The sequence below is a fragment of the Cornus florida genome, unplaced genomic scaffold, assembly GCF_030987335.1.
Source record: "Cornus florida cultivar Cherokee Brave unplaced genomic scaffold, ASM3098733v1 CherokeeBrave_3.0.0_Hap2_Chr02, whole genome shotgun sequence".
Taxonomy (NCBI): Eukaryota; Viridiplantae; Streptophyta; class Magnoliopsida; order Cornales; family Cornaceae; genus Cornus; species Cornus florida.
Window position 1 is genome coordinate 86148874 of NW_026775572.1, and position 16604 is coordinate 86165477.

Genomic DNA, 16604 nt, shown 5'->3' on the forward strand with positions numbered 1-16604 from the left:
CCTCCTAAAAAGTAAAAAATTAATAATTTTAGTTTGTTGTACTTGTGCTTGCATTGGTCCATTTGACTCTTTTTTTTCATGGGCTTTATGGGATGGGTATAACAAGATCCCTTCTCTTTCTGTCACTCTTTTTAAGGTTACACTGGGCTCGCTTTCAGTGGGCTGAAATGGATCTGTCCCGAACCTACATATAGCATTTCATTTTTTCATACTCATGTCGAACTTGTGAGCAGCTCGCATTAGAGCCTTGTCTCTCACAAGCTTTCTCCCACCCAGCCTCACAAATGAAAGAGGAACAATTAATGAATGGATTTACATTGGTATTGTCTGGAGAGAGTACTGGAATTGGTTGACTACATGAATTAGTTATTTCTGCCCTAATCGACCCCATTTGAAAAACTGCTAAGGCAGGCTTCTAGAAAAATTGCTGCATAGTGTCTCTGTTCATACAATACAACTAGAACTCTAAATAGATGTACTAAGAGTCTTCAAATTAACTCATCACCGTCTTCATCCACTTAGTTGAGTCAGTTTCATTAGCAGATTGGAGATTTGAAGCTTTCTTTCAAGATTAGTGACACTGAAATAGCAATCTGAAGCTACCCCAGGCTTTAATGTTGTTCGCGAAATTGCTAAGATTGAAACTTGGCCCCATTTTCTTTTTTCCCTCTTAATTACACACAATATACATCCAATTACACGTATTTCATGCACAATCCATCACCCTTTTGCTGTTTTAGACTTTTGAATTGACTCCAACCTCTTTTAATTCTTGTCATTGAATAATTGAAAGGTTGAGGAATAACTAATTCATTTCCTTTCTTTCAGTTATTTAAAGTGTCTATTAATAACAAAACCGAAATTTTCTATGTATAAAATAAAATATCCAATGAGAGGGCTACAACCTTCCCGACCACTTCTTTTTTTTTTTTTTTTAGGCATTGCACTGTATTATAATACAATGCAATGCCTTGTGAGCAATGTCAAATTGTGGAGAGGGCAGTATAATCAAACACAGTCCTGACTACTCTCTTTGAAATTATGGAAGAACCATGGACCTCCCCAAAGTATTCATCCATGATCATGACTTATTATCTTTAGCTTTACTGTTTTTTTCTTTGGCCCCGTCTCGTACACCAACGAATAAAGACTACCACACAATATAAAGTTTCAATGTCCGTTTTCATAATAAAGACTTTTGCGTTCTTTTAAGACCAAGACCCCTAATAAAATTATCACCACCACTTGCTTTCTCACTATGAGACAAGACTTTTTTGTTGTGTTGTTACTAGTAGTATTGTTAGTTTTGACATTTCAAACAAGCCTAAAAATCTACAGTGGCCTTCGCGGCCCTTTCGTTTAAGTTAGAAAATGAGGAGAGAGAGAGAGAGAGAGAGAGAGAGAGAGTGTGTGTGTGTGTGTGTGTGTGTGTGTGAAGAGTCAAGGAGTCTTTGTAGGGCTGGTCAATGAGAGAAATGAGTAGGAAACTTCTTCATTGGAGTGTTTGTCCGGCTATTTGTAATGTCTTGGGTCTTCTCTGAGTCTGCTTCTGCAAGTCTTCCCTATCATTTTCCAAGTCAACTCGGCGTGTTTGAGCTGATAGACAGATGAAACATATATGTTAATGTATTGTGAACAAGCAAAAACAAGAAGGGGGGCATAATTAACTAGTTTTAAACAACTGAATTTGTTTCTGCCTCTTCTTCTTCTTTTCTTTACTGATTTCCTCTGTTTTTTTTTTTTTTTTTTTGGGGAACTTCAAATGGCTATTGCCTCCATTTTTGCTTTGGTTTTTCTTTCCCATCTAGCGCTTATTTACTCAACTGAAGATGATATCAAAAGCCTACCCACTTGCCCCCAGTTCTTCCAATGTGGAAATCAGAGTCCCATCCGCTTCCCTTTCACAAATACCACGTATGGCCATTGCGGTATTGTGATAGATTGTGATCATCCAGTTCCAAAGGTCGAACTAGGAAGCCAACGCTGGTATGATGTTAAAATCACAAGTGACAAATTCCTTCAAATTCATGATCCCCTGCTCGAAGATCACATATCTAATGGAAGCTGTAATGACAAGTTCAGGAATCTAACTCTTTCCAACGTTCCTTTCATTTCCTTCACAATCTTACACAATCTCACCTTCTTCAAGTGCTACAATACTCCTCAAACAGCGTTTTATTTTAAAACTAGTAATAATTATACTAGGTACGATTGCAGAGGCGGCTACTCAATTTATTACAATTACTTGAAGTCTTATGATCATCAACCAGCATCCGGTATTGTTCCCCATGAATGTTCAGCTATTCAGCTGCCAATAAAGCCGTGGCAAAATTCTCTAAACCCCACAAACCTATCTTCAATATTGGTTGAAACTTTCCATCTTGAATTGCATATATCCCCTGATTGTAATCAGTGTCGAAGTAGAGGAGGCCAATGCCTAAATGTCGGTGAAGAATTTCAATGTCATGAGAAAGGTATGAATGTTTCTATATATATATATATATATATGCTACTGTTTCTGCATTAAGTAATCCGCACAAACCAGGTCAAGATCTTCAATCAGTAGGACTCTCTTTTACACCCTTAATCGGTTCTGTATAAGGGGCTGGAATTTTATTTATTTTATTTTTTTTGGATCCTTAGTTGAGGTTGAAAGAGTAAGCCAACTACACTACTTTGATTTCATACTTCTTTATGCCGGAACTAACATATTTCTGCTCAACATTGATTGCAGGAAAAAGAAAATATGGATTGATTCTAGGAGCAGGTACATACCTCCTAAAATAATAATATTCGCAATGTATTAAATATATAATATGTGTGTGTGTTCAGTTTTTCATGATTTGTCTGTAAGTTTACTTTGTAACCTTCACCATATAATTCAGTAATTTACTCAACTGAAGATGATATCAAAAGCCTACCCTCTTGCCCAAAGTCCTTCCTGTTGGGAAACGTGCAAGTTTTAAAAACTTTTCGACAGATTTTGATTCATAAATCTTGATTCATCACATAGAGACAAGTTTTATGCAAAAATAAAATATAATGTATCATTTAATTAAAAGATTGAATACTTACATCAAGGTTTGAGTAAACCTTAGATCTCTCCTCTAAAGTGAATGTTCTCACTTATTGTAGATTCCTTTTGTTAGACACCTTTTCCATGGATCTCCATCTTCTTGGTAATGGTCTTACCTTTAGAAATCACTCATAAGCCTCCATGAATGACCTTGGAAAACTAGGCTTGTGGGAGCCTCCATTAGATGAGAACATAAACCCTAATTTTCTAGAGAGAGAAAATATATTCTTTTTTCCTTCTACTAAAAATTACCCCCTAAAATATACATAAACCATGTATATTTATAGGCAACATAAAAATAAAGAAAAGGAAACAACAAATCCTTCTCCATCTCTAATTCATATGTCTCAAATCTAATATGATTCCAATATCAAGTTGGGCTATGAGTGAGAATCCATTGGGCCTATTATTTTATTGGCTACAATGAATTAATAATTGGCCCGGTCCATGGACCCAATTCAATTAATTCATAAATTAATTTCTACTCCACTAAAAGAAATTAATTGAACTCCAATTAAATAATAAATAACCTCTAAGCCAATATTGCACTTTGACCCCTCTATGCATAATTAGTTATCGGATAAATAAAGCCATCAATCCGACTACTTAATTAATATATCTATTTTGGTACCTCTGATTATTTCTGGCTCGATCACAATAAAACATTTGTTTGACAAAAATAATAATTTAAATAAATAAATATATAATAAATCATTTTGTCTAAAAACACACGAAGGCCTTCGAATTTACTTTGTGATCAACCATAATCAATACAAAATAAATACAAGTAGCAATGATGCAAATATTAAAAATATAACCCTCTAACTATTAATTACATAACTACCCAAAGTATCGGTCTAAGGATCCCGAAGAATCCGCCGAACAAATCAAAGTAATTATTAATTAATAAAAGAGTCTATAATTTTCTCATACTTAAGAATCAAATGCCATGACGGTGATAGGGAGCAATTGCATATGACGGCTCTCGCAATATATTTCAACCTAACGCGGATCCAGTTCAAATCTTAATTAATTATGAGTCCATCCATAATTACCGACTATGAACCATTTATGATTACTATTTATATATCATGCATTGATTGCCATCACAAACATATATATAAATATCTCTTGTAATCAAATGGACACTATCAATTCTATAATGAATCGAAATATAATACATTGAATTCACCAATTGTATAAAACATAAATATTTCATAAACGTCAGGAACATATGTCACTTTAATCCAAACAGGAATTTGCTATGCTAGGGCATATAAATCCCAATAGCTCCCACTTGCCCTCATAGCCAATTCAAATTGCACCTAACTCCAATGTTATCCAGATGATGATCAAAATTATTGATCAATAACACTTTTGATAATGGATCAACAAAGTTGTGTTCCAATACAATGTTCTAGCCACAAGTACATTTTCCTCATAGCCAATTCAAATTGCATCTAACTCCAATGTTATCCAGGTGTTGATCAAAACTATTGATCGACGACACCTTTGTTAATGGATCAACAAAGTTGTGTTCCAATGCAATGTTCTAGCCACAAGTACATTTTCTTGCTGGACAATATCATGTAGAACATGATACTTCCTATTAGTGTATTTTGTTCTTCTATGGAACCTTGGGTCATTGGTTTGGACTACTTCTGCACTATTGTCGCAATATAGCTCGATAGGCAGGCTAGTATGCTCCACAACCTCTAAATCAGTGAGATCAAACCAATAGGCTTCCTTTGCCGCCTTTAAGGCTGCAATATATTCCACCTACAGGTTTGAGTCAGCAGTTGAAATCTACTTAACAATCTATCAACTGATCTCCCTTCCATTAAGTGAACATACACTAAGTCATGAACCTCATAGTATCTATTTCTGATTGAAAATCAGAACTAGCATACCTGACTAGGACCATATCATCACATCCATAAATGAATATGATATCATTGGTTCTCCTTAAGTACTTAATGATATTTTTCACAATAGACCAGTTGTCAAGTCCAGTATTGGACTGATCTCTACTGACTATCCTTACTATGTAGCGGATGTCCTGTTTGGTATAGACCATGGCATATATGAGACTCTCATATGCCGAAACATATTGTTCCAGTATCATTTGCTCAATCTCCTTTGATAGTCTTGAAAAACTACTTACTAGAGAGAGCAATCCATATCAATAAAGCAAGAACTCATTCTTTGAGTTATGCATACCAAACCTGGTCAAAACTTTATCAATGTAGGATTATTAAGATAAGCCTATTTTCCTTTTAACCTGATCTTGCAAAAACTTGATCCTAGGAATCTAGCTTACATCCTGAAAATCCTTCATTTAAAAGTAATTGAACAACTACCTCTTTATTGATGACAAAACTTCCACATCATTCTAAATGAGTAGGATGTCATCAATATATATAGAATTAGAAAAATAATAACATTCCCTTGTACACTCATGATTTATTCACTAAGAAATCTTCTGGTATCTTTTTGTAGATTAACTTGCCTTCCATAGGAATCACCCTACTAGAAAGTTCTACAAGATCCCAGAATTTATTAGAATACATAGATTCCAATTCTGATTTCATAGTAACTCACCAAAACGATCTGTATCCACATCGGTTCACGCTTCCGTGTAGCTTACTGGGTCCAACTCATGTTTAATAGGGATGTCCATAATGGTCTCACCTAAAAACATGATTCTGTCGAATTGGATGATAATCCTCCCACTACATCAATGTACCGATGCAAGAATCTGTGTAGTAGATGATGCTAACGCATCAATAGGGAATTCATATATTATTCTCAATCTCTATAATAAGTGTGTTCACATGTGGTACATCTGGTACTCATACCAAATTCTCTAACATTATGCTACTAGGTATGTGATTCATAATATGATTCTCCTATAGATAAACAGTGAGTGAAAATAATCAACTTTTATCTTTGAGATCATAAAATAATCCATCCTAGTGACATTTAGAGTAGCTATCAAATCTAGCATGCCTATGATCTGCTTCCAACTTACTTGTCCATATCAAGCGCACATGTGCAAGACTACCCCATATGTGCATATGATTCAAACTAATATTTAGTAAAAAACACAGCTCAACGGTATCCTTGAGACAGACTAAGATGGAATGCAGTTCATAATGCGCATCGATGTCATTAACGCTAAACTCTTAAATGAAAGAGATAATGTAGCATAGCTGATCATAGATCTAACCATGTTAAGTGGAATTCTATTATTCCTATTTGACACCTAAATACATTTAGCGTCAATTGCAGAAAACTGGTACATAATACCCTCATTGACCATATAGTCTTTGCACTATCCCAAGAAATACTCATATCCTCGATCAGATCGAAGTGTCTTGATAAGTTTACCTAATATGTGTTCCACATCAGTCTTAACCTTCTCAGAAAATACCAAAAGTTTAAGACTTGTGTTGCATCAGATAAACTTATCCAAAACGTGAGTAATCTTGCTTGGAAGTTCATAAGACCACACGTGTCAGTGTGTACCGACTCCAATTGTCCTTTATGTCTATTTCATCTGGCTGATTAAGCCCTAAGAGTTATCTATCCTTCAAAACAGGGTTCACAAGTCTGGTTTAGGCTCCCCTACCTCACTAGGTAATTAACCTTCTTTGACCAATCTTTGAATCTTATTTTGATTGATAACAACCAAAAATAGACATTAAAAATACAATGAGTCAGGAATAACAATTTTTCTCTTAACATTCAATCTAGAAGATGCAACATTAGTTTTTACATCCTGCAAATCTTAAGAGTTTGTGATTATAGTATATTAACCATCTTTCAATGCACTAGAAGCAATAGCATATCTATTTAATTTTATAAAACCAGTTTTACAAAATAACAACACAGTTTTTATAAACCATAAGTGAAACAAAAATTAGATTGCGTCTAACTTCTGTGCATAAAGATAGTTTTCTAATACTAATATCCTCATACTCTCTAATTTCAGATGTAATACTCCCACTGACCTAACTACAACCTTGGCATCAGGTCAAAAGATAAATATATATCCATATCATCAAGGCTTTTGGATTCCTGAAATCTTTACGATGAATTGCAAACATGTTTAGTGGCTCCAGAATCTATCCATCAGGAATTAATAGATGCAACCACATAACATAGCTCAATGATTAAATATATATTTTCCTATGCCACGTCATTGCTTAAACAGTTCGTCCTTTAGTATTTTAGTTAGCGACAAAAGAAACAGTTTTCTTCGCCCTCAATATACACTGCCTTATTCCCTTTAACCTTTTTGAATACCCATGTTTTGTGCTAGCCTAGTCCTATTATCATCCTTCTTCTTTGCTTTGCCCGTCCACTTGGGCCTAGAAGAAGATGGTATAGACTAGGTTAGATTGATAGGAACACCTATACTCTTGATTATCCCTTCATCTGTTACCAATTCTATAAGAATATCAGCGAGTGTAAACTCAAACTGATTCCTTATTTAGTTCACTCTAACAGAGTCGAGCGAGTTTGGTAACAAGGCAATAATCATGTCAACTTGAAACTTACCACCCAAGTCAGCCTTATTGATCTCCAGCTAATTTTTAAATAATAAACAATCATTTTTCAAAATTCGATTTCATACTGGAGTTCCTTAGGCTATCTTGATGCTATTCAAGTCTGACATAGTACTTTGGCATACTCTCTATCTAATCTCACCAAAACATCTTATTGACATTTAACATGATGCTTGAAGAAAATAAAATAATGTAAATGTTAGCTTTGGAGCGTATTCGAGCTAAACTCTAGAATATTGCACCAATTCATCTCATTTGCCTTATTTCACTTATTCAAAACATTAATGTTCTCTTGGGTATCTTAAAGTAAAAGGATTAGGTTTTAGGAGTAGTAAATACATTTGTACCACCACGTTGTGAATAAAATATCTAAATTCCTTTTCTAGTCATTATAAATGAAGTCCACATACATTGAAATTAGCAAGCAGATAAAATGGATTAGACATAATTAGTTTGAATATAAATGCATTCATACAATATGCAAGGTGAATTATTAATACTGTCATGCATATTTAAAATTAAAATGAATTTGTTTACCACATAATATAATAAATCTCAATCAAACAAGAGATCATTATCATTATTGGTGAACAATCCCTTTTAATTAATGTGGGTCCCTCAACTCTGTAGCATAATAAATCAACCAATCAATATGTCAATAACTTATCCTGTTGGAGGAGTTCATTATTACTATTGTAGAGATTCATTTGCTATTAGGTGAGAACTTCCATTAAAATAATATGTGGGTCCTTTAACCACTGCATGAAAAATCGGATAACCAATACACCAATAACTTATTCGGTTGGCGAAGTTCATTATTGTTATTGGCGGGCAAATCCCATCATCTCCATATTTCTTAAGACAATGTCTTGTCTATTTATATGAAATAATTCCCGATTATGTTTAACCTTTCTAAAATCACCTAGTGTAGACCACTTCGTTGGGGAGCTAACATTATTGATTTTAGATTGAGTGTATAACGTTATTAAAGCTCTAATGAAAAATAAAACATTAAATATCTTGTCATTATAATCTAGACTCTTTAAATCATGCGTAGGGCCTTATTTTTAAAGATCTAATTACAATGAATATTTAATATTTTAATTTTCATGAGACAACCATTCTTGTAATATTAAGACTCTTCAAATCATGCGTGGGGCCTTATTTTTGAAGATCTAATTACAATGGTGTTAATAACGAAGGCCATGGGGCAATGTATAAAAATTCCCGCTCCCACTCAATTTTTAATCATTCATAATTAGGGTTTTCAATTTATTCAAATACATGATATGATGCATGCAAAACGTCTTGATTTTAATCCAATTAAATTTAGAAAATATTTGGACTTTAAACAATTCACTAATATTTAATTTGAGATACACTTTAAAAATAATTTATAAAAATAATTTTTCGTTTCCCAATAAGTGCCCTCAAATTAATTAGTAATCAGATCCAATTAATTTTCATAACTTAATTAATATAAATCAAGCCATTTAAATAAATATCATGGATCCAATGCATGAATAATAATTAATTAACAATTATATATTCCATACATTTCATACATCGCATAAATAAATAAATAACAGATAAAGCAAATAAAATGGCCAATGGAATCAGCTTTTAACATTTAACTACTCTAAGTATTGCGCGAGGATCATCCATCGGCTTGCAAACACCCACATAAGGCTGGTACACACCGAGAGAAGCAAAACACCGCTTGGAACGCGCCTGGAGGGCCCCACACGTGCTCACACGCGCCTGGGGCATGCTGCAGGTGAAGGCACGCGCCCCCACGCGCTGGCACTCGCCTGGGGCTCGTGGGACGCGCCCTCAAGCGCTGGCAAGCGCGTGGGGCGCGTGGGACGCACCTCCACGCGCCTGCACGCTCGTGGAGGTCATACAACCTTGGCTGGCACGTGCAATGCACGCGCCAGCATATGTCACCTCCTGGCGCGTGTTCCTCACGCGCCAGGCTCACCCTCTATGCACCATATCTGATTCCAGTCTCCTCCGACGCCTCTTCTCGCCGCCGGCGATGCTCTGGTCACCGGAAAAACGCCGAAAAATTCCAGAAAAATCAGAAAAATTCCCAGAAAATTAAATTAAGCCTCAAAAAATTTCAGAAAAATTCCAAAAAATTCGAAAAAATTCCAGAAAATTACTGAAGCATAATTTAACCCTTTTGGACCTTCTTGAAGCTTCATAGCATCCTTTGATGAATATTACATGGCTTTAAAAATATTTACAACTTGAAATACAATGAGAAAAATAAATTATATCATTGAACTTTCAAACGGCTAAATCAAAGCCTTAATTACATTCATCCAAAGATAAAATTACATTAATTTAACCTATAAGCTTCATCCATGGCCCAACCATACATTATCATTCATTCACAATTATTCATACATCATCATGTATCAATATATATCAATATATTAAATCATACATCAATATACATCAATAAAAATATATATGAATATAATTTTGGATCCATGAATGATGATTTTCATAAAATCATGATCTCTAGTAATGAATCTAACCATGCTCTGATACCACTGTTGGGAAACGTGCAAGTTTTAAAAACTTTTCGAGGGATTTTGATTCATAAATCTTGATTCATCACATAGAGACAAGTTTTATGCAAAAATAAAATATAATGTATCATTTAATTAAAAGATTGAATACTTACATCAAGGTTTGAGTAAACCTTAGATCTCTCCTATAAAGTGAATGTTCTCACTTATTGTAGATTCCTTTTGCTAGACACCTTTTCCATGGATCTCCATCTTCTTGTTAATGGTCTTGCCTTTAGGAATCACTCATAAGCCTCCATGAATGACCTTGGAAAACTAGGCTTGTGGGAGCCTCCATTAGATGAGAACATAAACCCTAATTTTCTAGAGAGAGAAAATATATTCTTTTTTCCTTCTACTAAAAATTACCCCCTAAAATATACATAAACCATGTATATTTATAGGCAACATAAAAATAAAGAAAAGGAAACAACAAATCCTTCTCCATCTCTAATTCATATGTCTCAAATCTAATATGATTCCAATATCAAGTTGGGCTATGAGTGAGAATCCATTGGGCCTATTATTTTATTGGCTACAATGAATTAATAATTGGCCCGGTCCATGGACCCAATTCAATTAATTCATAAATTAATTTCTACTCCACTAAAAGAAATTAATTGAACTCCAATTAAATAATAAATAACCTCTAAGTCAATATTGCACTTTGACCCCTCTATGCATAATTAGTTATCGGATAAATAAAGCCATCAATCCGACTACTTAATTAATATATCTATTTTGGTACCTCTGATTATTTCTGGCTCGATCACAATAAAACATTTGTTTGACAAAAATAATAATTTAAATAAATAAATATATAATAAATCATTTTGTCTAAAAACACACGAAAGCCTTCGAATTTACTTTGTGATCAACCATAATCAATACAAAATAAATACAAGTAGCAATGATGCAAATATTGAAAATATAACCCTCTAACTATTAATTACATAACTACCCAAAGTGTCGGTCTAAGGATCCCGAAGAATCCGCCGAACAAATCAAAGTAATTATTAATTAATAAAAGAGTCTATAATTTTCTCATACTTAAGAGTTAAATGCCATGACGGTGATAGGGAGCAATTGCATACGACGACTCTCGCAATATATCTCAACCTAACGCGGATCCAGTTCAAATCTTAATTAATTATGAGTCCATCCATAATTACCGACTATGAACCATTTATGATTATTATTTATATATCATGCATTGATTGCCATCACAAACATATATATCAATATCTCTTGTAATCAAATGGACACTATCAATTCTATAATGAATTGAAATATAATACATTGAATTCACCAATTGTATAAAACATAAATATTTCATAAACGTCATGAACATATGTCACTTTAATCCAAACAGGAATTTACTATGCCAGGGCATATAAATCCCAACACTTCCTCTGCGGAAATCTCAGTCCCATCAGCTTCCCTTTCACAAATACCTCATCGCAATTGCGGTATTGTGATCATCCAGTTCCAAAGGTCCAACTAGGAAGCCAACAATGGTATGATGTTAAAGGCACAAGCGACAAATTCCTTGGAAAGATGAACTCCCGTGTAATTGTCAAAAAGTTGTAATTGAATGACTTTGAAAACATCTTTTACTGCATATGTTGTACAGCATCATCTTCTTGTACTCCAACCTCATGCTCACAATTGGTCACCAGTGTAGTATGAGAATTTTCAACCATTATAGTAGCGGGCCTAGTGCATAAAACTGAATGAAATTGACCCATTCACAAATTCCAAATGCCTTCTCTAATGTGCCTGCATATCATGGGCTGCCGCAATCCTCCATTATTGGATGTTGATTACAACATTTTCAAGAAATTCGACTGCTCAGGCTACTCTATCTACTATAGATCATCTCCAGATTATGATGAATCAATTCCCGAGGGCCTTTCTTTACCAAAAAAATAAAAAATAAATTCCTGAGGACCTTTTACATCACTGTTCCCCTATTCAGCTACCAGTTCCATGGCCAACCAGAAAATAAAAAATTTTACAACCCATTTCAACTGTTGGCTTCTAATATCTCTCTTACGATGTTTGCGTCCTCTCGTTGTCTAGACTGTCGTAAGAAAGGAGGCCAATGTCTATATGTCAGCAGTGGGTTTGAATGTGGGATGCCGAAAGAAATTACTCCCATTAAGAATGGCAACAAAGAAGGTATTCCCATTTCTACACGTGTTTCCTAATATTTCTGAATCAATTCACACAAACCAATTCAAAATCTTCAATTGGTTCCTTCTCTATCATACTTAAATTACAGAGATCAAATTTCCTTTCATTTGGTTCGTAGTTGCAATGAGTTCCTTTCAGGCAGATGAAAGAGTCACATCTTCTTAGCAGAGAAAATATATTGTAATGCAATCAAGTGCCATCTATTTGACAGTCAATCATTATTCTTCCTTCTATTCTTTATTTATTCTTCATATTTATTGATTTTTTTCCCCACTTTAATGTATGAAATTGATTGCTGGAAAAAGAAAGTCCAGATTGATAATAACACTAGGAACAGGTAATATACCTCCATAATTAATTGATATTTTTAATAGATTACCTATTATTTATATAACTTGGTGAAGAAAGTTTCATTAGTTAATCCATTTACTAAACTAAAATCAGCAAACCTATTTTTTTTTTTTTTTTTTTAATTCTTTCGATTAAAAACATACTCAATACAACTGTCTCTCTTTATATATAAGATTCCAGCACTAGTTGGCTTCACCTATTTTTATTGATCACAGGCATTTCAGCGGCTGTCCTTCTAGTACTAGTAATCATACTCTGTTGCTTCAGGAGAAAATGCTCACTAGTTATATCAATGATCTTTTGGAAAAAGGAAATAGAGAACAATCAACAGATTGAGCTCTTTCTGAAGAACTACAGGTCCCTTGCCCCAAAAAGATATAGTTATTCAGATGTTAAGAAAATGACCAATTCTTTCACCTACAAACTAGGTCAAGGAGGATATGGAGGTGTATACAAGGGAAAGCTAAAAACTGGTCGTTTGGTAGCCGTGAAGGTTTTGATTGATTCAAAAGGTAACGGGGAAGAATTTACTAATGAGGTAGTAAGCATTAGTAGGACTTCCCATGTTAATGTTGTCACCCTTCTAGGTTTTTGTTTTGAGGGCACCAAAAGAGTTCTCATCTATGAGTTCATGCCTAATGGATCTCTTGAGAAGTTCATATATGATAAAAGTTCCTCAATAAAACGTCAACTAGGGTGGGAAACAATGTATGAAATTGCATTTGGCATTGCTCGAGGATTAGAGTACTTACATCGGGGTTGCAATACAAGAATTTTGCACTTTGACATTAAGCCTCATAACATTCTTCTAGATGAAGACTTCTGCCCAAAGATCGCTGATTTCGGTCTTTCTAAACTATGCCCAAATAAAGACAGTATCATATCCATGTTGGGCGCAAGAGGGACAGTTGGGTATATTGCTCCAGAAGTATTTTCTAGAAGCTTCGGAAGGATATCTCACAAGTCAGATGTCTATAGTTATGGAATGATGGTTTTAGAGATGGTTGGAGGAAGAAAAAATATTGATGTTGAAGTTGATCATACCAGTGAAATATATTTTCCACATTGGATATACAATCATGTGGAACTGGATGAGGATTTGGGACTTCATGGAATTATGAATGAAAAGGAAAATGAAAGAGCCAAGAAGATGATAATAGTGGGCTTATGGTGCATACAAACTGACCCATCAAATCGGCCTTCTATAAATAAGGTGATGGAAATGTTAGAAGGGAGCCTAGCGTCCTTGCAAATCCCACCCAAGCCATTCTTGTCTTCTCCCCCAAGACCGCCTACAGATTCTTCAACCATACAAATATTGTAATATTGTGCTTTAATTATGTAATCTTAAGTCCACAATCATTTTTCGATCTTACTTTGTTTTGGTTTTCATCAAGTGATTTAACCAACTCAATCAAATCATTTGATTTCATTTGGCTCAATTGAATGAGAATCTTATGTCTCAAATAAGGAAAAGTAGTCTCAAGTTCAATATTTTAAGTACTTGTGTTTTCCTTCATTTTCTAAACCAGAAAGTGTAGGAAAATGATGAACTTCACGAAATGGCAGCAATATTGTTTTCCTTCTTTGAAGAAACATTAAAAAGGGAGAGACTTATACATGAAGCATATATGGAAGAGGATATTACTGCAAATGCATTCGAAGGAAGAGGATTGATTTTGAAGATTGGTTTTTAGTGAGAGAAAATATTGTAACCATGTGTGTTTCTCTCTCACTATCTGTTTATCCCATTATTTTTGGCCCAATGGAAAGGCGGCATGTGGCGAGTTCCAATGAGCTTGCCACATTGGATTGGTGCTTTAAATATCCCAAAGAGGAAGATATGATGTGGAATTATTAAAAATAGATTATATGCCATCCACCAATAAGGAGGAAGTATGCGGTGAGTTCCAATGGAACTAGCCACGTTAGATCGCAACTATAATAAGTTATTATTGGAGTATTAAAACTATGCAATTTTACGTAGTAATTGAAGTTAAAGACAAGTGGGCCAGTATAATCCTACCACGTGGAGTTTCTATTTTAAAAGAAAAAGAGGTGAGTTCTATTGGGACTTACCATCTTTAAAACAATGGTCCACTTTTTCCTATTTGGAATTTAGGAATTGTTGGAAACGGGGGCATTAAAAAATAAACTTTGAATGAGATTTGGAATAAATTCCGCTAAGAATTTTTTGCGGATCTCTAGACGAGCGCGTTTCTCTCCGCAAGGAGATGAACATGGTATATTTACTTTCTCAAATCCGTTTCCGGATGAATGAGAAATTAGTTCCAAAGTGTGGTGTTTTGATAAGCCTAAATGGGTATACAAAATGTGGGAAGTGTTTGTCCCACATAGAAAAAATGTTGAAACCAATTGAAATTTAAATAAGCCAAATTTGGGATTTGGGCTTGGGTTTGGGCTTGGACCTAATTGTAAAGTCCGATTATTATTTTTACTATATGGAATTTTGGATTGGGCCTTTATTTTTGGACTTGGCTTAGTTAAATGGGTGGTTAGTTTTTTAATTTAAATTAAAAGTTAGTTTATTTATTATTATTTTTTTTTCTAAAGGGTTGCATATGTTTTCCAAAGAGTTGCATCTGTTTCTAAAGTGTTGCAACTGGTGCTGAACCAACATGACCTATGGTTACACTCATGCCCAAAAAGGCACTTTGCTTCCTATAAATTCCCCCTTTTGGGGTCATTTGCTATCACACCAATTTAGAAAATCATTCTTCGCTTTCTGAATTATCTTTTTCCTTCTTTCTTCTTCTATAATTTTTTGTGGGTTCGAGCTCTAGTCTGTGGGTTCGAGCCTTAGTCAATGAGTTCGAATCCGACTTCGAGTCAGAGAGTACTACACCGAGCCGGTTTGCCTATTCCTTTGGTTTGCAGTGTTACTACCGAAGGAAGACAAGTCGTTATATTCTGGAAGATAGACGCCACTGAGTCCATTAGCATCATAGTGGGGTGAATCTGTCTTAAGGATATAGAATCAAATTCTAGCATCGACTTTTAACCAGGTTCCTTTATTTATAGTTTTTTATTTTATTATATTAAACAATATATTACAAGTAATTATATATAAAGATTATTATTGTAACGCCCCTAAACTGATACCCTTTCTTTTAAAAATTTGGCATGACCTCCTTAAAAAGGGGCTTACAACCACCTGTTCAAATAAAAAAAATGCAATGGTCCTTCCTAGCCTTTTAAGATATATTCAACCTGTCCCAATACACAATACAAATAATATACTCTAGTATCCCTTTCTTCCAATTATTATCCCTTAACTAAGTTCATTCTATGGTGGTACAACCACATACCATGTCATCCAAATATTATAATTACAGTCCCAAAGTACAAGATTAAGATTAAATGTCCATGTTTTACAACATTCAAACAACTTATATAAAAGTTACAGCCCATAGGTATAATTATAATATTAAGAGTCCGTAAATCTCTATACTGAATATAACAACTAAGGTTTTACAAAAAAAATAGGACTTAGATCCAAAAATAGCAAAATGGTCTTTTAGTCCAAATTAGGCCTGTGGTGGAACGTCATCCGCCACTTCTTTCCCGTTTCCTGAAAAAAATATTAAATATAAGGGGTAAGCAAAATTGCTTAGTAGGTGGTGCCTAAGACACTCCTCTTGTGGCCCTGTGAATCCAAATAATGAATAGGAATAAAGGGAAAGGGATCATGCCATATAGAGGAAGAGTACGATACAATTACAAAGCTCAAAACAGACAATGTCGTGCCATGAAATGCAATGCCGTGCGATGTCGTTCCCTATTTTTTTTCCAAGATCGCTTCCATTCACC

The 16604-nt window shown here is 34.5% G+C and overlaps 1 protein-coding gene across 1 annotated transcript; it reads left to right on the forward strand.

The window, feature by feature from the left end:
- Window positions 1–1023: 1023 nt before the first annotated feature.
- Window positions 1024–15901, forward strand: LOC132295423 (LEAF RUST 10 DISEASE-RESISTANCE LOCUS RECEPTOR-LIKE PROTEIN KINASE-like 2.1). Its single transcript, XM_059793693.1, has 3 exons — window positions 1024–2474; window positions 2735–2767; window positions 12989–15901. Exons 1-3 carry the CDS (start codon window positions 1763–1765, stop codon window positions 14095–14097), a joined length of 1854 nt encoding a protein of 617 aa, XP_059649676.1. The 5' UTR covers window positions 1024–1762; the 3' UTR covers window positions 14098–15901.
- The last annotated feature ends 703 nt before the right edge of the window (window positions 15902–16604 follow it).